We start from the raw sequence: 22,506 nt of genomic DNA on the forward strand, positions 1-22,506 counted from the left end.
GCCTGTAGGTTTTTTCCCCCCTCTATGTAAACCCCCATGTGGCGAGTGGCACAATGCATCAGAGGACAGAGGGAGTCCAGTTCTATACGTGACAGGGACAGCTGTAAAAGCTCCAGCCATTGTTCCAGAAGAGAGGACTTACAGCCATGACTGAGCCTCCTCAGTCCCCCCCCCCCCCCCGACTACACAATCCGGCTCTGTGTGCTCACACACTGAACACTGAAGAAGACTTCTCCACATACACACAGATGCAGTTCAAGCTGCTTACACCCTGTCAGCAGTATATACTGTACTTCTCCTGCGCGACGAAGATTTAGCCTGAAGAAAAATGGCTGCACCCTCAACATCCCATCCCTCTTCCTGTTGTCCTTTCAAACGACTGCCTCAGCAGGAACTCAACAATATATAGGCCACTTGTATGAAGAGCAGAAGCAGCTTTAATGATTGTATGCTCAGGAAAAAATAATCACCGCAGCCAGCATACCTGAGGTGCCTCCTGTGTGATTTATTTAGCTCCGGCTGCATTTTTGAAAGTGTTTTTTTAAGGTTGTTCATACAGGAATGCTGTTGTCTGAGGTCATGAGTACCAAAGTGGTTGAGCTGTTGACAGCTGGCGTCTATTGACAGCTGCTTTAAAAGCCAGCGTCCAGAGGAGATTCTTGGTCTCAGTGGGTGGGGGGGGACGTTATCTGTGATTTGAGGTCCGTAGTGGCCATTGTCTCTGGAGTTGCTCTTTAGGCTTGTCGCTCTCTGGCTCCGCCCCCCTCCCTTGAATAATCTGCTGAGCCAATAATAGCTGGTCAGACCAACCAGGTCGCTGTGTGACAAATCAGACGTTGTGGAACAGGCTGCTTACTTCTCAGGAAAGGAATGCAGGGACAAGTGCGGCATGGACACTGTGTATGTGCACATGTGTGTATTTCTACCTATGTGTCAGCCACCGTTAATCTGCCACCACACACACGCAGACTAACACAAATACGACAAGTACTTCATCACTGTCTGCCCCACTCACATGCATATCTGGCAGCATAACCCTGTCACTGAGCCCTGACACCCTGCACTTGAGCTGATATGCACTCCTCCGACTCTTGCTCTGTTAAATCTCAAACCGTGTTAATAGGCGGGGGTCCATGTTGGCTAATGAAAGCACAACATATTCATAATGTATTTTGAAGTACAATAAAACCCATGTCATTGTCTAATCTACTCCCGGCAGAGAGAGAGAAGCCGACGGGACTGTACATTATATATTAGAGTTATTTTCCCATTATGTTTTTCCATTAGTGCAGAGATGCATCTCGCCAGCGTGTGTTTGGGAAGTGATTTGTTTGGGAAGTCATCACCACTCTGAGGAATCAATAACCTTTTAGCCACTCAGATTAATGAGAGGCAAATGTGCCTTCTCTGGTCTCTTTTACCGGTGCACGTGCAGAAGCAATTAAGGGAGACTCAGGGGTAGAGGGGTAAGAGGGGAATAAGTGGTTTTGACATGCATGATGGATGAGCAATCCGCTGAAGACAATGTAATTTCAATTTTTGAAGTGGTTTGCTGTAAGTCAGCTGAACGGTGCTGTACACTTCTGTTTTTTGTTCTTGTGTTTTTTCTTCTTTTGAAGTCTGTTTAATCATTTCCATCTCAGGCTTTATTCATTTATTGACCCAATTTCTTGTAAAGCATAACCATTCCTCTTCAGTGCATCTATAGAATGATTCATTTTTCTGTTCAGCTGACCAGATCTGTCTCATCTCTATTCTCCTGCAGCTGATCGGCTCGATTATCGGCAGGCAGGGCACTAAGATCAACGAGATCAGGCAGGTTTCCGGAGCTCAGATAAAGATCGGCAGCCAGCTGGACGGGACAAGTGACCGTCATGTCACCATCACAGGAACACCAGTCAGCATCAACTTGGCCCAGTACCTCATTACCTCCTGGTAAGACCCAGTGTACATAAATCTAACGAATCATGCAGAGTACAGGCCTGAGAGAGAGGCATTGGTTGAAAGGGTCAGAGGTGACTCGATAGAGTGATACGTGATAATGAGGTATGTCCTTGTGCAGCTGGTAATTGGCCTCGAGGGAGTGAGAGAGAGATTGGTTGTGTTGCATGACAGAGAAGCTGCTTAGTTGAAATTCAGTGTCTGCAGTGCAGCTCTGGCATATTGTGTTTCATCAACTATTCTGGTTTTTAAATATTTTAACACAATACAAGACGAAAGCTTATTGTGCTTATAAAATGACAAAAAAACAAAACAAATCTTACCCTCTCAAAGTCGTCTATACAAATAAAAGAAGTTAAACTAGTAAATGGAATAAAAATAAAAATAAATGAGACGATGTAGAAATTAGAACATCAACATAATAAATTGGTGACTTTAATAATGACAATGGCAATAAATAAAGATGAAATCTTAACCCTGTTTTCTTTTCTTAATGTTCAGTTCATTTTGGACTGAAAAATAAAACCTCCCCCTGGTAATTATAATGCAGAGCACCCTGTAGTAGGAAAGATTGTGTCAATGATTAATGCAATCACCCTCAAGTCCTGTTTATTACTCTTTGTCAGGAACAAAAGAACATTAACTCGTTTGTTTTGTCTAGATTAGCTTCATATTCTGCATGTACAAAACATTATAAAACTCAATAAAAAATAACTGAATTTGAAAGACATACCCCAGATTTATGTTTGCCTCACGAGTGGTAGATATCACAACAAACTTTTTTGGACAAAACTCAAGAAATCGCAAGGTAATTAGGATAACATTTCTCACAAATGCCCAACAGGATAAAATTGTGACGTGATAACATTTTATGTCTAAAGTGTTTTAGATAAACTTTACTGTCATATCTAAATGTTCGCAAAAAAACATTTCCCAGGCAACTATCCAAATCTATAACTCAGGAACAAAAGGAGATATTGTGATCTGCTCCTCTGCTAGTCCATCACAAGCTCACTGGTTATTCTCAGTTTGAGCTTCAGGTGGTTGTCTTGGTACCATGTGATGAAGCTCTCTATCAGTCCTCTGTGCTCCTCCACAAAAATAGTCTCTAAGCGAAGACAGCATGTTTCTCACTGGAAGAGAAAAATGTTGGCTGAAACTATTTCTGGCAGCGAACAACATTCAAACAGATATACAGTCACGTTTCAGTGCAGGGTACATCGTTGTTACAGTATCTGAGCTGGTACTCAATACTATTGTCAATACTTTGGGAAACAGAGAAAATTTGTGCTGCTTTATTTGTTGATCTGTCGAAAACATTTTACTCTGTAAACTATGAACTATTGCTGTATCAATAAAGAGATATTTTAATAGAAACAAAAGTTTTAAGATACTCCAGGATTATTTAACGGATCAAATGGTGAAACAAATAGCTAAGATCTGGTCTTTATCAGACATTTTAGAATTTTCCAGTGGTGTCCCTCAAGGTTCAAGTTTAGGTCCTTTTTTATTTTCTATGTACAACATAAGGGAAGGCTTTAATTACAGGCTCAATTTCACCTTCATGTTGATGACACTGTGCAACACTAAGATGTCCTTTCTCTGTTCGCGTTCACTGCTTACACATGTACAGGACAAAATCAGTAAACCTTTCCTGAGCCTGGATGAAATTTAATTTGCTGGGAGGGCACAAAACAATGTTAAGGGTTTTTTTTATTAATGAAAGAGTTAACCATTAACATCAATGAGACATGATTGTTCACATGTGAACTCCTGTTAACAGACCTTGATGTGTAGAGTCAGTATTGTTCCCTTTTAATAATGAGAACATTCCCACAGTGTTGCAGCAACAATGTAATCCTCTAATCTTCATTCTCTTTCTTGCCTCCATGTCTTCCACTTCTTCTCCGCATTCATAGTTTAGAGACAGCCAAATCCACGGCCCAAGCAGCCACCATGGCAGCTCCGGTCGACCTCAACATGGCCTTCACCCAGCCAGCCTCCCCAGCTGCCTCCCCCCAACCCACCCTGGCCACCGTCGGCGCCCTGACCCCAGCTCATATGCTGGGCAACCCGTATGGTGCCATGCCCCTCTCAGGCCTGCTGGGGGTGAAGTCCGTCCCCTTTCTGACTCTGTCCAGCCCAGCCCCTGCTGTGGCCGTCACCGCAGCACCCTCCCATACCACTCTGGCTGCCTATACCGCCAAAATCTCTACAGCCAACTGCATCAAAAAGCCAGAGAGACAGAAGTTTGCTCCCTACTGATCCAGCTGCGTGTCTGGAGATGAATGACAGCTGCAGTGTTCTTCCACAATCGCCTGATGTAGCCATATTTCGCGGGCAGAGACGCTCTTGACTTTTATTCTATGACGCACCAACAGAGAAGAGACCAATGGAGATGTGGGTAAAGCTATTAAAAGTTATTTACAGTTATAGATAATTTGTGAGTTTCCCATGCATTGATGGACTGCTTCATCTTCACCTCATCACTGTTATTGATCACTAAAAAAAAAAAAAAAAAAAAGTGTTCTCTAACTTGAGATACATGTGTTCAGATATCAGTTTTCACACGTGTATGTCAGGTTAGAGACCAGTTACAAGTATTTATCCCTCAATAAAATTTGTAAATTATACTCAGATGACAAATGCTCTCATGTATGATGCTTTTATACAATGTCTATGTTTGCCTCTGGAAGTTTTTAAGAAAATTTGTAAATGTCTGAGGGTTTTTTTTTTTTAATAATCTGTGCTATGGTACTGTACTTTACTGTTCAGTGTTATGTTCATTTTGTTGGATTTTATTTTGAATGTGCAAATTGTTTAATCTTTATTTATTAGTATTGTTTCATTTATTAAAAGTCTTTGTTTCCGGATATATTTGTGTCCTAGTTTTTATCTTTCTTTTGTGCCATAAAAACGTGTCAGCCTGTTCATTTTCCTCCACAGGCAGTAGAAACAGTATTTGAACCCAATCAGTGTCAAATTAATAAAGCAGCAGCCGCACATGAACACATGTTTGAGGAAAAACGAGGACACAAAGAGATTCAAAGCCGGATCCAGGTTCTTTTTGTTTTCTTTTTGAAGACAGGCCTGATGGCACCTTGTCTTTCCACTTGCAAGAATTTATGCGAGATGGCTTTCACATCATTGTGCTCCTGAGCCCCAAACAATAAGAGCAAAATGAGACAGAGCAACCCCAGAAGACTAAAGTGTTCTGCCTGCATGCCAAAAAAACACACAAGTGTGCACTGACAAAAAATAAATAAAAAATACACATACCGTTCTGTGGGGAGAGAGCAGCGTATACTAAATTTACTCACTGTAAGTCCCTTAAGACAAAATACAGTGAGACATTTTAGCAGTGGAGTTTGTACAGGAGAAAGTAAAACGGCATGGAAATGAGAGGAGAAAATGAGAGGGAGCCACAGTGATGCTGTAAAAAATGGAATTCAGTTTCTGCATCAGCATGCACCACAGCATCATCATCCTCCAGAGAGGCAGCGAGGATCCTTTCATCCTAACTCTTCTCTTTTTTCCCTTTTTTTTTCTGTGTCTGCATCATGGATCTGTGAGACATTGAGAGTGCACACAGTCCTCATTGTTACCAAAGACACACTCGCTTTCAAACACACACACACACACACACACACACACACACACACAGCCCACGCCTACAACTCCAGTAATATTCAACTGAAGTCCAACAAGCTGCGAGGCTAAAGGGAGGAGCCTTGAGCTCTTTTAACATGAAAGGCTTCTTTTATTTCATCTATCCATCCATCTATCTATCTCTACTGACTATTAAAACGTTATACATTAAAGCACAGCAGAACAAGATAAAAATATCGTCATTTGCCCTTCTACGGTTTCGTATACAAGTTATACTTGGATTATATTTTTCAAATCTGGGTTGTTTGCATTTTCATAGGGCTCAGATCTTTTCCAATTAATCTCTAGGAAGTTTTTCTGGGTCGCATATGCCACCTGTAGGCCACACATCAGTACTGATTTCTAATCTGCTGGAAATTGACTTGTAAAAAGATCCATCCTCATAATATCTGTTTATACAATCTTCCTTTTTTTTTTTTTCCCAACACACCGTGTTATTTAAGGCCTTACAGCTAAAGTTCAACTGTCAGTGTGGCTGCAGTGCCATACATCAAGCTATGATTCATTTGAATATCAAAGTAGTGACAGTGTGAAGCTCCAGACGGGAAGAGCAGGGACCTTAGCTGTCAAGGCGACCCAAGACTTCGACTTTATAGTCTGTCTTTCATCACTTGTCAGGGATGTTTCTTAACTACTGTACTCGAGTACAATTTGGAGGTTCTTGTGCTTTGTTTCATTTTCACACTAAATAGTGACTTGTTACTTTTCAAATGCTGCTCATTACACTTTTTTTTTCTCATTTGCTTTGGCTCTAGTGCCACATGACAAGAACACGACATGACGTTTTTCTTGTGCAGTACAGAGAGCCTTTTGACTAGTTGCAGATGGTTTGACCTACTTAATCACAACTGTATATTTGCTGGTTGCTTAAACGACAACCTCTTCTGCTTTACTAGTTTATAATGAAACAATGGACTCAGCATATGCACAGAGTTCACTGTGATACACATTAGTTGTCAGCTAGCTTGAGAGAAATAGAAACACAACATTGTTCAGTTGAAAAGCTGAATATGAAATGATGAAAGACAAGAATTTTAGAAACTGATGAATACACTCCTCTGTCGTTCTGACTCAACATCGTAACATTTGACCAACAATGGCTCATGTCATGACTTACCCGAATGATTTCGTTACAGCCCTAATGTCAGTAAATGACAGTGTAACTTCTTGGAGTGAACATTAGTCACAATGAATCTTTGGTGCTACAAACTTTTAAAATGTTTCAAGAAAGGCTTGTAACTTTAAATATCAAACCATTACAGAGCAACATTATCGATCTGAATGGTTCATTCCTCTCACCTGATGGCAGATATGAGACATGTATGGACTCTCTTTTCACTCTGCTGGAGCATTAGCAGCTACACAGCCATTTTATTGACTCAGGATTCAAAACATCCTTATCACAAGCTAGTTGCTAAATTTGTCCATCGACACTGGGAAGAAATGTTAATGTTTTAAATGGTTTTCTTTGATTGCGTTCTTAAAATAGCAGCCTGCTGAGCTGGGGGGGGGGGGGAAACGACAACATTATGAAAGCCTTGCCAGTGAAAAGAAACAGTTCAGTTTGGCTTGACAGCTGAACAAAGAGCTGCACTTGTCTATAAAGCAGAGGGGAAGGTTGAAGATTCAGGTGATTGTTTTAAGTAATTCTCTTCAAATTGTCATTTGGTTCATTTATATCAACATATCAAGGGCCTTTAAAGGAGAAATATCTCAATTCTCACACTGCAGGAGCACACACACACACACACACACACACACACACACACACACACACACACACACACACACACACACACACACACACACACACACAATCACAACTGTCTGCATTTCACCACATTTACATCTTCTTAATGTTTTTTCTGTGACAAACATCGCCCTCTACTGTCCACTCAACACACCGCTCCACATCACAGCATAGGAAATGTAAGGAGGACAGTTGAGCTGATAAAAGATTGTCTTTAATGTTTGGCATCGTTAATGAATTCCATACCACAGCAGTTATGGGAGTAGGAAAACCACTTTTACAACCAAACACTTTTGATCATGCTAACACCATATGTACAGGAAAGCACATTGAAAAGTGTATAAAGTATTTATATGAGAGGACTCAAAGTCAAGAACGGTGGAGACAGCCACAGTCTAATGGATTTTGTCCTTTTTCAAACATTGATTATAGATATTTATCAATTACATTGATCTCTGGAGTACATGTATATACACAAAACAACAATAAACCTTTTCTGGGCCTCTGCAATAATTCTCAAAAATATTTCACAATACTGCTGTATGTACAATAACAGAATTTACATTGAAAAATTCTATTGTACCTATATTTTGAGTATCTCTTCAGTCACCATTTATCCTCAACAGCGCCAAGCTCACAAGAGATACTCGTATACTGTATTTAATATCTAACCTCAGGTCCATCTCCATACTCAGTACAGCAGCTCATGCAGTACCCGGGCCTCCTGTCTCGGTACAGTTTCTGAAATATGTTCACACAACTGATGATCTCACATACAAAAATAGATGTTGTCTAGTCAGCTGACAACTTGATGTACAGAAACACAAAGCATCCACCTGCGGAAAAGAAAAAAAAAAAACACCAACCAGGAAAACAAGTAATTGTTAAAATATTAGCTATATCCTTCCAAATCCACTTCATCACAATAAACAGCGCTTTCCTTCTGCTCCACAAAAAGTAAAACCTCTCTCTCAGTCTTCTGAAACACATCTTTAGTTTTCACACAACAGAAGGTGATTGAGAAAGAGCCGCAGGCAGAAGAAGTATTATTAGCGCTACGAACCAAACAACAATCTGAAACCAAAGCGGGACAAAACCATACACAACATCACCATAGGTAGATATCTGATTTTTTCCTTCAGGGAGCATTTAGTGAGAATGGAAAGGACGGCGGCTGTCGCTAAATGAGCTTCTCACAGTCCAGATGAAAGGTCAAACTGCATTTGAGTGCACTTAAGGCAGGTAGGTGATTCCAAATGATGTCTGAGAGGGGGTTCACTCTGCATCTTGGGATGGGAGGGGGTAGGGGTGCAGACAGCAACTTCAAACTCAACGCAATGCCACTGCAGCTGTCCAGGTGCAGCGTTCTCACTGCTTCATCTTGTCTGACAGCCATGCGGAGGGAGGAAAAAGAAGGAGGGGAGGAAGAGAGAGGGAGCTGTGTCAATGTTATCTAAAAGCGTCCAGCAGGTGGTGGGATGTGGAGAGTTCTTGTTTCATCCTGTCTTGTCCACGCTTTCTCCTGGAGATATCTTTGTCACACAAAAGAGACAGATACACACTTCTGCAACATAGACTGAACTTAAAGCACTTGAACAAAAAACCAGCATTGCAGCTTGTGCAACACAAATAGAACATCTCATCTGAATACATTCACGTAGGTTTTCCCGTACGCATGGGTACGGGAGGGAAAATCGTCAGTGACAGAGTTTTATGTCCCTTGAGATGCCGGTCAACAGGGACAATCCAGAGACCTGCGATTAATGACAGCCTGACAGCAACACATTTTACAGTGTGCCATTTGATATGATTCACTATTAAGGAGCACTTAACAGTGTTTCGAAAAAAAAAAAACGGACAAAAGCCTTTTGAAAACACTATAATGTATTTTGCATTTATTTATCAAAATAAAATAAGAATTCGTATATGTTGTATATGAAGCGTTGAAAGCAAGACAAGCCACTTCACTGTGAGTAATATCCTCCTGGTGTTGCCCCATTGTTGTGAAGGTGACATGAAAAGCAAAAAGAATGAAGGGAGTTCTGAGCTTATACTGCACCTGGATCGTGTGATCTTTGTCGTATTTCACAAAACTGTTGTATTATTCTCAGATGAAAAAACATGCTCACAGACAAGTTGTACAAGTGTGTACAATCAATATCAATTCTGAACAAAGTTAGTCTGTGTAAATGTCCAACAGACTCTTTTCTCTTAAACATTTGTAAGAGGCCACACGGCGCAGTGAGGGCAGTTGTGCCTGTACTTTCTGCAGATTTGTCGAGATTTCTTACTTTCTTTCTTGCCTTCATGTGCACCCAGAAGAGTCAACCTGACACACACAACAGTCTTCCTGTGACTGCCCTTGCAACTCAGAGCAAGTGAAGGCAAGAAGTTAAGAGAAAGCTCTCAGTGAAACGTGGCTGCAGCCTCCCCCATCACTGCGTCTCCTCGTGCTCCTCACTGATGCACTGCTCCCATGGGTGCTTCCCCTGATCCTCCCTGTGGCCGTGAGGGGAGTGGAAGATCCTGCGGGGCAGCGGGATAGGTTGAGGAGGCAGGTCCTCCTCAGGGATGCAGCCCTCTCGCAGGTAGGGCTTTGGCGGCACGGCTGGAGGCTGAGGCCGGCGGTACGGGATGTGGTGGGGCCCGTGAGTAGGAGGGTGGTGGTGAGGCGGCGGCCCATGGGAGTGCCCGTCCATCCCAGGGTGGGCGTGAGCATGAGGATGAGGGTGGTTGTGGGGGTGAGGATGCGAGGAGGGGCTGCGGTAATGGAATGGGCGGACGGGATCCATAGAGTCGATCTCCGATCCGCCATAGTGGATGTGCAGGTAGGGGGAGGACAGGTACTCGTCAGGCGGGGACCACAGGTGACTGGGAAGAGGCTCCAAGGCGTCGTTCCTGATGGGGCCGGGGTCTGGGTACTGTCCACCGAAGTTACTCTCACTCAGAGAGGAAACGCCGCTGCTGGCGCTGCCTGACAGGGTAGAATTACTGCCACCCAGAGCTGACTGAGGACTGGTGGGGGAGCCGGGGATCGGGTGGAGAGGAGACTGGAGAGACAAAAAAAAGTGTTTGCTTTGGGTGTAATTGTCTCAAACTTCAGCACTCTTTGCAGTAAAAAAAAAAACTTAACACACATCGTGCATTTACATCTGCATTGTACTCCACTTGAGGGTCTCCATTTTAAATGATCATTTTTAGGGGATTAAAGTTTAAAGCCTTTTGCACAAAACATAACCTACGAAAACATGCTTAAAAAAGTCTAGAAAAGGGTTTGTGTCTGCTTTCAGTTATAAGGTTCTAATTCTGTTTTTATTGACTTTATGAATATAATATCCTCTGATGTCTGTACCTTTCGAAGTGACCGGACAGGCAGAGCAGGAGGAGGGTCATTGTTCTGGTGGTGATATGCATCACAGTGCATCAGGAAGTGTCCTGAGAAAAGAAATTCAGAGATAATTATTAGAATCACAGTTTGAAAGGTCTTAATTTAAATTCTACAATAGCCTTTAAAAGCCAACATACACCTCATAGTATCAGGTTATATCTGTCAAGTTGACACCTGCAGGTCAAATGAAAAGTAAATCTAAAAGCAGTTTTCTATTTAAATCTTCGAGTGTGACGTCATAGTACCTGGTGGGAAGGACCTGGGTGGGACTGGGGGCATTATCCCCCCTCCTGTAGAAGCTTGCATGTAGGACACATGCTCCCTGTTCTCTCCATCCAGACTCCAGCTGCTGGGAGTGTTGGGAAAGACTGGAGGGGAAAACAGGAACATGTCAACAAACACACAGATGCATGTTACATACACAATATTGTATGCATCAACCTGTCAGTGTACAGTATGTTACCTTTCTCTGGTAGGTTCATGTGAGGGTCCACACACGGCTTACAGGGGCTGACTTGCTGGAGTAAGGCACGCTGCATGTGGTTGTTCTGTAGAAAGCAACATCGTGTATAATGATAAGTAAAAAAAAATCGGTTGTTTTTGTGGCGGATTAAATCTTATCTGAATCTTTAGTATTTCCTTTGGATGTTTTTAACGTCACAACATATTTAGGGAAACTATTTTTTTTATTACAGACATGTTGCATGTGGCACATTAGAACAGTGCTGTTGATCTGCCCTACCTGTCCGTTCTCTGCCATATTGTAGTACATGGAGTTGTTGGCTCTCTCACGGTGAGACGGCAACAGTATCATCACTTCTCTGTTGTGTTTGGCTTTATCAGGCAAGGAAGGAGAGCCTGGACAAGAAAAACACACGGGGAAATTACATTTATGTCACAAAAATGTAACTCCATCATACCAATGCAAGTATTTGTGTCTACCTACACTCTACATATGAGTTGTCGGATTTTTTAAATATCTATCAAGCATTAAATAGTGATACAATCTCTCTAGAGACCTCTTTAGAGATATGGACATTTTGAGGTGAAGCAGTACAAAGTTATTACCACCTCAGTCTCTGTAACCATCTCCTGTGTGTCTGTCTGCGACTGTGTTACTTACCTCTGGCACTCGAGGGAGCTGAGTTAATAATCTGGGAAGAGTTAGAGCGGATTGAGCTCAGGCTGGAGGAGGAGGGGCTTGGCTGCAAAACGAAATCAATTCTTAATATAACAAAACGTTCTCATTTTAAGTAATATCCCATAATAGAAAACATATTTGCTGTATTTGGTGTATCTGCCTTTATATACAATCTATAAGATGGAAAGCTAACGATTAAACCTACTTTATAATGCACATTCATATCAAATTACATTACATTTATTCAGTGTAGGTTTTTACTTTGAGCCTTACCTGCATGTGTAACGCCTCCTCAGGGTGCTCCCCCATCAGACCGTCCGTCATTATGACAAGGTTTCCAGCCTCGCTAGATGTGTGAGAGGACAGGGAGGAGGACGAGTGACGGATGGAACCCTGAAGGTTCAGAGGGCTGCAAGGACACAGATGATGTTGGAACATTGTAAGACATATTAATCTCTATGTGCCAATAGTTGTGTGGGTTAGGTGTGTGTGTGAGAGAGAGTGTGTGTGTGTGTGTGTGTGTGTGTGTGTGTGTGTGTGTGTGTGTGCCTGGGGCTGACCTGTGTCGGTGCATGAGGCGCACGCTCTCAGGGCTCATGTGACTGTGTGAGGAGAGGATGCCTCTGGGAGAGTTGACCCCTTGGCAGCCAGCTTGGCCGAATCGATCAACACCAGGTACTCCCTGCTGGGAGCCAACCATATACTGCTCTGAATATTCACACTGCTCATACACGCAATAAAACACTTGCATATAAACATTCAGCCCCACTTATATCACTTTATATAGAATATAAAAACAGATGTGTTACAAATGCAGAAATGTGCTTGTTTGCCTGCTAGAATAAGAATGAAACAACTCATAACAGAATAACAAGAGACTGAGTCACATGTGGGACAACTCACATGATGTAATCCTGTCCTCATCATATGGAACTGGTCCACAAGCTTCTTGTGCAGGGGCCGCATCTCTGGATGCACCAGCTTCTCATGCACAGCCAGCCCCACTCCGAGAATGTGCACCTGTTATGTGAAATCAAATGAAAAATGATGTGAGTCTGTTTAGCCTCCAATTCCACATTTGATCAAATTTAGAGGTGAGTCTGACCTGCTCCTGCATCAAATCCTTCAAATGTGTGATCCTCTCTGTGTCCTCTTGATGACTGCTGATGTAGTCCTTATCAAAGAAGGCCTGTTGAAGAGGAGGAGTCAAACAATAAATTCTAATTCAATTAAAAATCTAATTCAATTAACTCACGCTCTTATTTCTCCCTACCTCCTGATATCTTGCGATGCCTCCGTTCACAGCAGCATCTATGACACCATTTAGGCACATGCTGAGCGGGTTGATGTTGCCATGATGCTGTCTGTGTTGGTACTGGCTGATCAGAGTCCTCAGCTCCTGGGTCTTATTCTCCACCACATAAATGGCATTTTCCAGAGGGCTCACCTCCACCTGGAAATAAATATACTCCTTTAACCTGATCAATCCGTTGTAAGAGAGATTTAGGAGACTGTCTGGTGTCCTTCAGGAGGCACATATGAAGTATGAGATGAAAGAGAATAAATGTTTGAACTCCTCACCACTTCTCTTCTTTCCACCTCAGCCCAGCGGGAGATCCCAGGGAGAGGACGGGAGAGGATCAGGGTTGTTCTCTCAATCCAAAGACTCTGTTCACCAAGAAGGGAGCGATAACAGGGGTTATATGCAGTCTACAATCAAACACATGTAACATCAGGAATGTCCACTGGAGAGCAGACTGTATGTAATAATAGATACAGCATATAAGCAGGCTTTGGAGAGTGTTACAATCAAAGCAGTGTTGTCGTGTAGCGTGTAGGTCAGTTCAGTGACGAGTAAGAGTCCTGTTGTGGTTTGATTCAAAATGTAGGTAAGTGTGTCAAAGGAAACTACAGAACAGTGTCATGTCTGGTCCAAGTCTCTAATTTACAGTGGTAAAGATTTTGTTTTTCTTTACCACTGTAAGTTGTTTTTGTAATACAAGTAAATTTTAACAAAAAAAGATAATAAGAGCTGAAAGTGTGAAAGAATAACAATAATAATAATAATAATAATACAGGTAATAATATCCTGTTTATCCTTAGAAATATTAAGGCATATTGTAAAATAATTGTTTTTTTGTTAAAATTTCCTTCCTTGTAGTTTTGTTTTATGGAAAATTTCACTCAATTTGGTTCTGAAAAAGATTAAATCAAAGCCATATGAAAATATTTTCAATTGTTAGACAAATATTTATTTAGCTATAAATAATCTTTGATAATATGAAAAAGTCCTGCATTTAATAATAGCAGTTGATGATGTCCTTTGTTCTACTGCAGTGTTCTCTTTCTTGCTTCTGCATCATGAATTTAGAAACTTTTGCTCTTGCCACGTTACATCATTTTGCAGTGATTATGACTAATGCACCTGCAGTTAAGGCAGGGACTTCTGTGAGTTACAATTATAAAGGGTGCTGCAAATGGAGTCATATTGGATGAATATTTCAAATCAAAATCACATTTTTCAAATGAAAACAAAAACACAGCCACTTCATACCCACAGAGGATCTAATGGGCCTCAAAAAGTCCCAAATCATGCAAGTGTATGTAACTTTATTGCAATTTTAACATATTGAATTGACTGTGTTGTGTTATTTGAAAACCCTCCTGAAAAGGTAGGTCCGTTAAGCTCACACATGGGATTGTGACATGACACAAGAAGACTGTAGTGACAGATTTTATTTTGTTTGGACTACAATAAATTTTGTATGCATATAGGCCATCCATTTGAAGACTCTAGAGCTATTATCTCAGTCTCCCTTGTACAGTGTTAAGCTTTCTATCTTTTCCTCAAGCTTGAACTTAATTTGTTATGTATTCTGTAATTTTCAACTTTTGAAAACTAAAGTGTTATCCTATGTATTTTTTTTTACAAGGAGTACCTCAGGGCTCTATTTTTAGTCCTCTGTTTTTTTCATGTTATATTTCCCCTGTCGGACAGACTATATTTAGTCATTGAATTAGCTTCCAATGCTATGCTGATTTTACTCCACTGTATGTGCCCGGAGCAGATGATCAAACAAAAATCATAAAGTCACATTACTTCCTGCTTCTATATTCTAAGAAGTAAAATGCTCATCATTAGCCCGGCTCGATATAGATGTTGAACCCTTGATGAGTGTTTGATATATCAAACACTCATAAAGGGTTTAAGATGATCAAAGTGACAGCTAAGAATGGTATTTTTACATTTGGTCTAGCCCTCTCTCTTATAATGTCTGTATATTTGTGAAAAACACGAAGCTATGACACAGAAAAGGACAGGAAGGGGCACTGCTGGCTCAACATACCCTGAACTCGTTCTCCCGGTCCTTGGGCCCCTTGTGGAAAGGCCTGTCATAGTGGAAGCGGGTGACATTGTTTATGCGGTAGAAGCTCTTGATCCTCTCGGGCACACGCTCCAGCTGAGGCACTTCAGATATGTCTGACACCGGAGTCACAGCATAGATCTGCAAGTCTAGAGACCAAGTGTCAAGGAATTGACAGACAAAAAGACAGACATGCATATTCACAAAGGAGGAAGACTAGGATACTCAGAGAAAATGCTTTCAGAGAGCTTCTGGCTTTACTATCTCACTCCGGAGATAAACCTCAATAATATTGCTAATTGAGCTGTACTGATCTCTAAAACATGTGTAGTGTTAGCTTTAATAATGAAACAATTAGTCTGTAAATGAATGTAAAGAAAATAGGATACACTGTGCGTCACTCTGCAGGATGGTGTCGTCAGGTTGGTTTGGATGCTGCATGGCGATGGCTTGTGGAAATTCCCCCAGCATTCTTTGCTGGAAGTCCTCAAGACGTTCGTAGTCATAACCACGACAAACAAACTCTTTGTTCTGTGTAAAGGAAAGAAAACAGCTGGATTTATTCAGCATTCATAGTTGGATAAGAAACTGTTACACATATCTGGGGCCTCATGTGGACTACAAAGTAACCATGTTTTTTTCAACAGTAATAATGGCTGTTTTGCGTAAGTGGTACTGTTTCAGTTGTTTTGTTAAATGGTGGTGGTAGAAGATCAAAACAGAACATGTTAAGAATCCCAATTTTCAAACCACCTCTGCTTCTTTAAACTAACAGTAACATTTTTCAGGTCATTAGGGGCAGCAGGAGAAGGTTATGAACACAACAAAAACAAATTCTGATATTTAATGTGGAAAGACAAGCTTGATTTCGAGCTTAATTGCACCTTCAGTGGTCATGGAGCAAATGTATCATTCATTCTGCCAGTTGGCCATTATCAGACCAGTTGCTCACCATGTTTGTTTGGAGTTTGGTGATGAACAGGTAAAGTACACAAATTCTGTGGCCACACACTGCGTTATGAGAAAATAAACGACTAATTCCTTGCATGGTCATCTTTATGAGAGACGCCTTTCAATTGTCATTTAACACAATTTTATTTAAAAATATATTCATTATAGCCACTTCAATAAGATGTATTTGGTTTAATCATAACACATTTCACTCGAGGCTTGTTTTTGGAAATGATTAGATGAACCAATAAATGTAATGAGATTGAGACTGTGATCAAATTGCTGGACTATCTGGTAGTAGGAGCTCCAATTATTTGTACCATGTCCATGATGTTTGAGTTGGTACAGCTACAAAAAAATGCTGTGAGTATTTCTTTATCTTTTCTTTATTGTTGCATACTTTATTTTACACAAAACTATACATCACCTTTATATCAGACATACTAGAAGCCTAAAAGCTAAAGTGGCTCCACTAACCAGGACATACATCATATGAAGGTATTTAACAATCGCATTGTTTAGAGTATTGGACCTTTCTAGGCTGCTTTGGGTGTATTCTTAATTCCTGGTTAGTTTTACAGTAACCCATTTCTTTGATCAAATTTTCAACATCAACCACCCATCCCGGCTCTCTGTCCTGCACAAGCTACTGTAGCTGACATTGTCTGCTGCTGAAGCATGAAGGAGCAGCGTAGCTTTCTCCACATCAGCAGAAACATAACTGTGTCAGGTCAGACGACATGAGACTAGATTTAGTAAATCTTACCCTGAGGAAGAAAGGAAACTTCCTGCCATAGAAGCCCATTCGGAAAAACTCTGGCTCAATCCTCTGCTGTTCAATGATGTTGTCATAGTACGCTGCCTCCATTTTCTGCCACAGAATGATAAACATGCCAAAGAGTCATGTTTAATAATGATTCAACGACACACATTAGTGAATCCTCCACATATCCTGATGAGCGTGGGCGTGCACAGGTAATTTGGGCATCGTGTTTTTGTCGCTGTACACTTAACACTGCATATGACGAAGCTGAAAATCTCACAGAGGAAGATTGTTTGATCAAGTGGCGGAAAACAGGAAGCACGCCAGACTTTACTTACCCGTATCCAGCTGAGGCTCTGATAATCATATAAAGTCTCGTACTGGAAAGCCAGCTCCCGGCAGAGAGAGATTCCATATTCCCAGCACTGCTGGGACCGAGGCAAAAGAGAGACAGAGAAATGAATAAAGCTTAAAAACATCTTCATGATGAGGAGAAAAATAATCACAAAGACTGTGTGAGAATCAAAAGGAAGAAGGAAACGCAAGAATATCAATATCACATCCTCCTGTTTATTATTTATAGAAGGGGAGATCAATAAGGAAGCATACAGGTTGAATTTCCTTTTCAATTTCTAATTAATGAACTTCATATTTATACTAGTCTATTGAGATTTTTAGTTGTCATGAAGTCTTATACGAGGTTTCTAATAAATAAAAAAAACAGCTCTGCTTTTTATCCAAATCTTACAGTTTCGAAAATGCAACTGCATGATGTGGAATATCTAAAGTATGAAGATAACTTCTTTATTATTCTGCATTATGAATTCACCTGGGTCACCGACCTACAGGCTGCTCTCTAAGCACATATAGATTTTCATTTGTAATGTATGAATGTTATCGAAGGTAGCAGCAGAGGATTCCTCAGTACAGAACGGTTACTGATTTTATGTACGAGCTCAGCAATAAAAACTGGAGATGACACGGCGCTAATGAAGGGGGCAACTTTGATTTCCTCCTCGGCTACTTCGTCAGTGCAGAGGGCATGTCGTCTCCAGAGCGCAGAGACAAGTCCACTAATTTAATTTTGTGGATGAATACCAGCCACTGAGGATTTATTCAGGGACGCAAATCCATTCTGAGCAGACATTTGACCCTCGTCAAGTAGCACTGCGATATGGCTACATGTTTATATGTGTAATATATTCAAGCTTTTTTGGATTCCTTTTAATATATATTTATTCTAGCTTTTAACCAAAAAACTGTGATTTAAAGGTCACATAATATACTCCTTTTTAACAAATCTCTGACGTCCCCAAAACATGTCTTTGAACTTTTGTGCTCAAAATCCACTCTGATCCTGCATTTTATCATACCTATAAACCCCTCTATTTCAGCCCTGCTCAGAACAGGCTGTTTCTGTGTCTGTAGCTTTAAATGTAAGTGAGCTGCGTTCGACCATCCCCCTGGGGATGTGGACCAGGCTTTGTTGCACCATCCCCTATTGTTTACAGTGAGAAGTTAGACACATGGGAGTGTCTCCAAACCTGGCCTGTTTGATTACAAATCCTCTGAATAGTGGAGCGGGCAAACGACAGAGAGACTTTTCTCATAATTTGCGGGTTTGTAGACAGGCTAGGGACACATATTTTTTACTAGAAAAACATAGTAAAATGTTTTGTATTGTGTTGTATCTTAACTTATCATATCAGGTCGTATCGTGTCTTATCCTACACTATTTTGTTCTATCGTATCAACAGTATTGTATCATATTGTGTCAGGTTGTCTCTTATCTTATTCTACAGTATCTTGTGGTATCGTATCATATCTTATCTTATTGTATGGTATCATATCCTATCGGATTGTGTGGTGTCGTAATTTACCCTATCATGTCCTGTCCTCTCCTGTCATGTCATATTGTACGCTTTGGTACAGCTACTAGAATAAACTTTCTCTCATAACTCAATAAGGCGGACAATAGTCTAGGGTAGGGAGTAAAAAAAGTTAACACACCTCAACAGAGGCCAAATGACAAAATATTTGAAAAAAAAACCCAATAAAAAAACAGATTAAAAGATTCTGCTTTATTTCAAATGTTAATGAGGGCAAAAGTGAATAATGTTGTAAAGCAACTGCTCTACTTGGTGAACACATATAACTAAAAACATAAAGAATAAAAATCTGTTAAGGTTCATTTAGTTTTAGATTTGCTGTGTAGCACAAGCCTAATGCTGTTAAATCTCTATGAAGTTAACCTAAGGATATTTTTACGGTGTAAGACCCAGCTGCTGATGTGGGTCAGAAATTGTATGGTTTTAATTTCACATTAATATTGGTATGGGGTGTGTTAGGGGGAAAGATAACAATCAAATCCTCTTGCCTTGCCCTTGTTGAAGTAGTGGAGAATTTTACGACTCAGGTTCTCCTTGCGCTGCCACTCGCTCTGACAGGGGTAGTGGAGGAAATCCCTGAGGGGCCGGTCCTCCCACTGCAGCAGCTCCCAGTACAGCAGCAGGGTGAACGCTGCCTCTGTTTCAGAGGGCAACAGGACAAAAGTAATCAGAAACAGAGCATTATCATGTTATTGTGCTCTCTAGTAATGCTACAGATGTTGAACTTAGTGGTGAACTGATAGCTTCCACATAATTTGGCCTCAGTTTGTGTGAACAGATGGCGTACGGCACAAAGCGCAGTCAGTGGCACACGTTGCCCTGAGCATGGTGAGGATGTTTCAGCATATCATTAGGAAGAGCAAAGAGCACCTGCACAGTTGAAACCACATCAGCTCTTCTCCATGTCAGCATATTAGACTTTTTCTAAGTGGCTGTGGCACCAACCTCAGAAAAACCAAAATGATTCTGGAAACACTAGATACATTTTTAAACACATAGATGGACAGTAAGGTGCAGAAATACAGTTTATAATTGTACATATCTATATAGTTTCTTATTACAATTATTAGTATGTGATATTTTACTCAATTTATTTAGTTTGTTTGTTTCTGTGTACATTACTGTTGAGTAGAAGGTGATACGTATATGTGGATGTGGGACATACTAGAGAGGTGGATATTTAGATGAAATGGGTGCTGGAAACAGTTTTAGTGAATGCTGGGTGCATTAAAGTGCGTCTCAAAGGGAACATTTCAATGACTCCCTTGTTTTGGAAATTGTTTATTTGATACTGAGAGCTTCTCAATCTTGATGAATTGCTTGTTTTCTGTAACTTGTGTGATAATCAATGAAGTATCTTCTGATTTTGAGCGTAATTCTGACGAAACATGCATTTAATTAATTCAACTTTGACTTGACATTTTTTTATAACCAAATTTGATGGATTATTTGGAATGAAACACAACAAATGAAACAATAATGAATAAACATTTTAGTTGTAGCAGTGAAATAAAGAGATCAATGCATTTATTCAAAGTACAGATCCAAAGGTAAATGATGCCCTTTTTAAAGATGAATTCACGACTGTGAAGATGATGTTTTTTTTTAAGCATACAATGATTCACACGCTGCAAAATGTGTGTAATCACAGCTCTGCAGAACACTGAAATGTGTTTCAATTATCCTGCCAGCTGCCTGTTGCTTGTTTTATGTAAGTCATGAAAAAGGTTGCATTTAATTAGTCATATCTGGCGTCATTTACATGCACACAATAAAGCCGCCGCTGCCGATAATGTGAGTAAAGCAACAACACTTAAGCCATTAACGCGATTACATAAACTGACAACTTTCCCTGATTTCCTGTTTACATGATGGAGCATGGCCTTACCAGACCTGTTTATTATTTAATGTAATCCCCCTGCCGATAGCAAATGTAGCCTTTTTAGACTTTTAGAACTAAATGGAAACATTTTATATGAATCCCTGAATCACAAGAATCATAGAAAGGGTTTGTTGCTATATGATAATTTACATGATGAAGGAACCCCAATGTAAAGCTTTATATTTAACTTGCAAGTTCCCATCATTTATTTGAATTATTAATTTTAAAGGGAACCAAGTCCAGCAAAAATTAAGATACACTTGACACTCCTGTTTCCAGTTACTCTCACTCTAAATTAAACCTCTACTCAGGGTAAAAGTGGGTGGAGCTAGGCTGTGAAGTATGGGCGGTCATCTGCTTTAATGTTTCAATAAAAATCATAGAAATTCATGTGAAAATGTGTGTCGCCCTTATAGTAGCAGAGAGTAAGCAGTCTGCACGCGCCCACACAGTTCTGACGCTGCAGAGAAATCAGATTTTTGCCAGGCAAAAATTCACCTGCGTGGTGCTGTGAAAGCATGACCGACAGAGAATAGCATGGGTCCAGACTACCTATTATGTGTGGGAGCTAAAAGGTCTAAAAAGTTGTAAATTATTCAGCCACTTCTCAACTATCTTTTTTAATGTTGTTGTGAGTATTTTTTCCGACTCAGATTCAAAATTAAAGTATAAAATCCACACCAGCCTCTCTTTCAAACTGGCTCGACAGAGGACAGAGAAGATATTGATGGGAAGTAAAACATCGTCTGACTAGACCTTAACAAAACATTTAACAATTATTTGTTTAAATATGTTAAATGGGTCATATTATGCTTTTTCTGGTTTTATATGCTCTTTAGTGTGTTTTCCATGTCTCCTGTGCATGTTTAGGCACATCTATGTGCAAAAATTCAAAGTCAGCGGAAACGCGGCTTCTCCTACATCCTCCTGTTAGCTGTAGCATTAGCTGCATGTAACGCTTGGTTCTAACCCCCTCGAAAGAAAATTGCCAGTGTGACGTCTTGTCAGTGTGAGATCACTGATCTAAGCCTGTTGGCTCGTTGTGGCAAGTCCAGCAGCAGTAGGTACATAGATTAAATATACGAACCCCAAAAAGGGCATAATATGACCTCTTTAAATCACATGTGTGGGTGGGCCAATTGGTATGTATGGTTTTAAACTCACAGAACTATAGCCTAAAACTGATCTTTTTCTCAAATGCAGCCCAAGATTTCCCCTACTGCATTTGTTCAAATTCTTCTCGAGGCCCCTCTGTGGTAGAATAAATAAAAGTTGATAGGAAAGGAAGGAGGCAGGACAGGCAGAGCGAGCAAAAAAGCACGACAAAAACCTGTCGCTTCTCAGTACCAACCTAAAATGTTGTAAAGTCTGGCTTTTCAAAGCCACAAAACCTGCAATCACTAAATAAACGTAGAATTTGCATAGAAAACAAACCAAAGACATCTGCCTAAAGTGATAATACTGTAGTGTGTCTGTTACCTGTGAAGTCCTCTGCTTGGAGATGCAGGTCACACAGTTTGTGAATGTAACGGATGTACATGTCCTCCTTGTTGACCTCTGATTTGTAGAAGTTCTGTGATTGATTTTGAAAGAAGTATAGTTGACATGGAATTTCATGTGTGAACATTTTTCTTAAATGTTTTTTCTAAAATCCAGAGGATCATGAAAGTCTCACCATAAGGTTGACCGAACCACTTATTTTCTTGTTCTCCATCTCGTCTCCTTTCATGCAGTCCCTTCACATGAAAAAATACATTTTCTGATTAC

At 40.6% G+C, this 22,506-nt stretch overlaps 2 protein-coding genes across 8 annotated transcripts in view; one reads left to right on the top strand and one right to left on the bottom strand.

Annotated features, from left to right (window-relative positions):
• Positions 1-4,814, top strand: part of pcbp4 (poly(rC) binding protein 4) — a 40,524-nt gene extending 35,710 nt beyond the window's left edge. For all 3 annotated transcript variants that reach the window (XM_020629548.3, XM_020629547.3, XM_020629549.3), the window contains exons 13-14: positions 1,766-1,935; positions 3,861-4,814. In XM_020629548.3, coding sequence (XP_020485204.1) covers positions 1,766-1,935; positions 3,861-4,206 — 516 coding nt within the window. In that variant the 3' untranslated portion in view covers positions 4,207-4,814. The remainder of the gene's footprint in view (positions 1-1,765; positions 1,936-3,860) is intronic.
• A 2,742-nt stretch (positions 4,815-7,556) lies between these two features.
• dock3 (dedicator of cytokinesis 3) overlaps positions 7,557-22,506 on the bottom strand; it is a 49,891-nt gene continuing 34,941 nt past the window's right edge. The window contains exons 36-54 of one of the 5 annotated variants that reach the window (XM_065960952.1): positions 22,415-22,475; positions 22,219-22,312; positions 19,346-19,494; positions 17,307-17,396; positions 16,972-17,076; positions 15,644-15,785; positions 15,237-15,403; positions 13,471-13,557; positions 13,163-13,342; positions 12,995-13,078; positions 12,793-12,909; positions 12,450-12,571; positions 12,163-12,298; positions 11,872-11,953; positions 11,491-11,606; positions 11,212-11,296; positions 10,994-11,116; positions 10,713-10,795; positions 7,557-10,410 (exon numbers count right to left, since the gene is read on the bottom strand). In XM_065960952.1, coding sequence (XP_065817024.1) covers positions 9,796-10,410; positions 10,713-10,795; positions 10,994-11,116; positions 11,212-11,296; positions 11,491-11,606; positions 11,872-11,953; positions 12,163-12,298; positions 12,450-12,571; positions 12,793-12,909; positions 12,995-13,078; positions 13,163-13,342; positions 13,471-13,557; positions 15,237-15,403; positions 15,644-15,785; positions 16,972-17,076; positions 17,307-17,396; positions 19,346-19,494; positions 22,219-22,312; positions 22,415-22,475 — 2,638 coding nt within the window. In that variant the 3' untranslated portion in view covers positions 7,557-9,795. Of the gene's footprint in view, positions 10,411-10,712; positions 10,796-10,993; positions 11,117-11,211; positions 11,297-11,490; positions 11,607-11,871; positions 11,954-12,162; positions 12,299-12,449; positions 12,593-12,792; positions 12,910-12,994; positions 13,079-13,162; positions 13,343-13,470; positions 13,558-15,236; positions 15,404-15,643; positions 15,786-16,971; positions 17,077-17,306; positions 17,397-19,345; positions 19,495-22,218; positions 22,313-22,414; positions 22,476-22,506 lie in introns of all 5 variants that reach the window. The other 4 variants (XM_065960951.1, XM_020629523.3, XM_065960950.1 and 1 more) reach the window with 4 other exon arrangements.

This window comes from Labrus bergylta, chromosome 12, assembly GCF_963930695.1.
Source record: "Labrus bergylta chromosome 12, fLabBer1.1, whole genome shotgun sequence".
Classification (NCBI taxonomy): domain Eukaryota; kingdom Metazoa; phylum Chordata; class Actinopteri; order Labriformes; family Labridae; genus Labrus; species Labrus bergylta.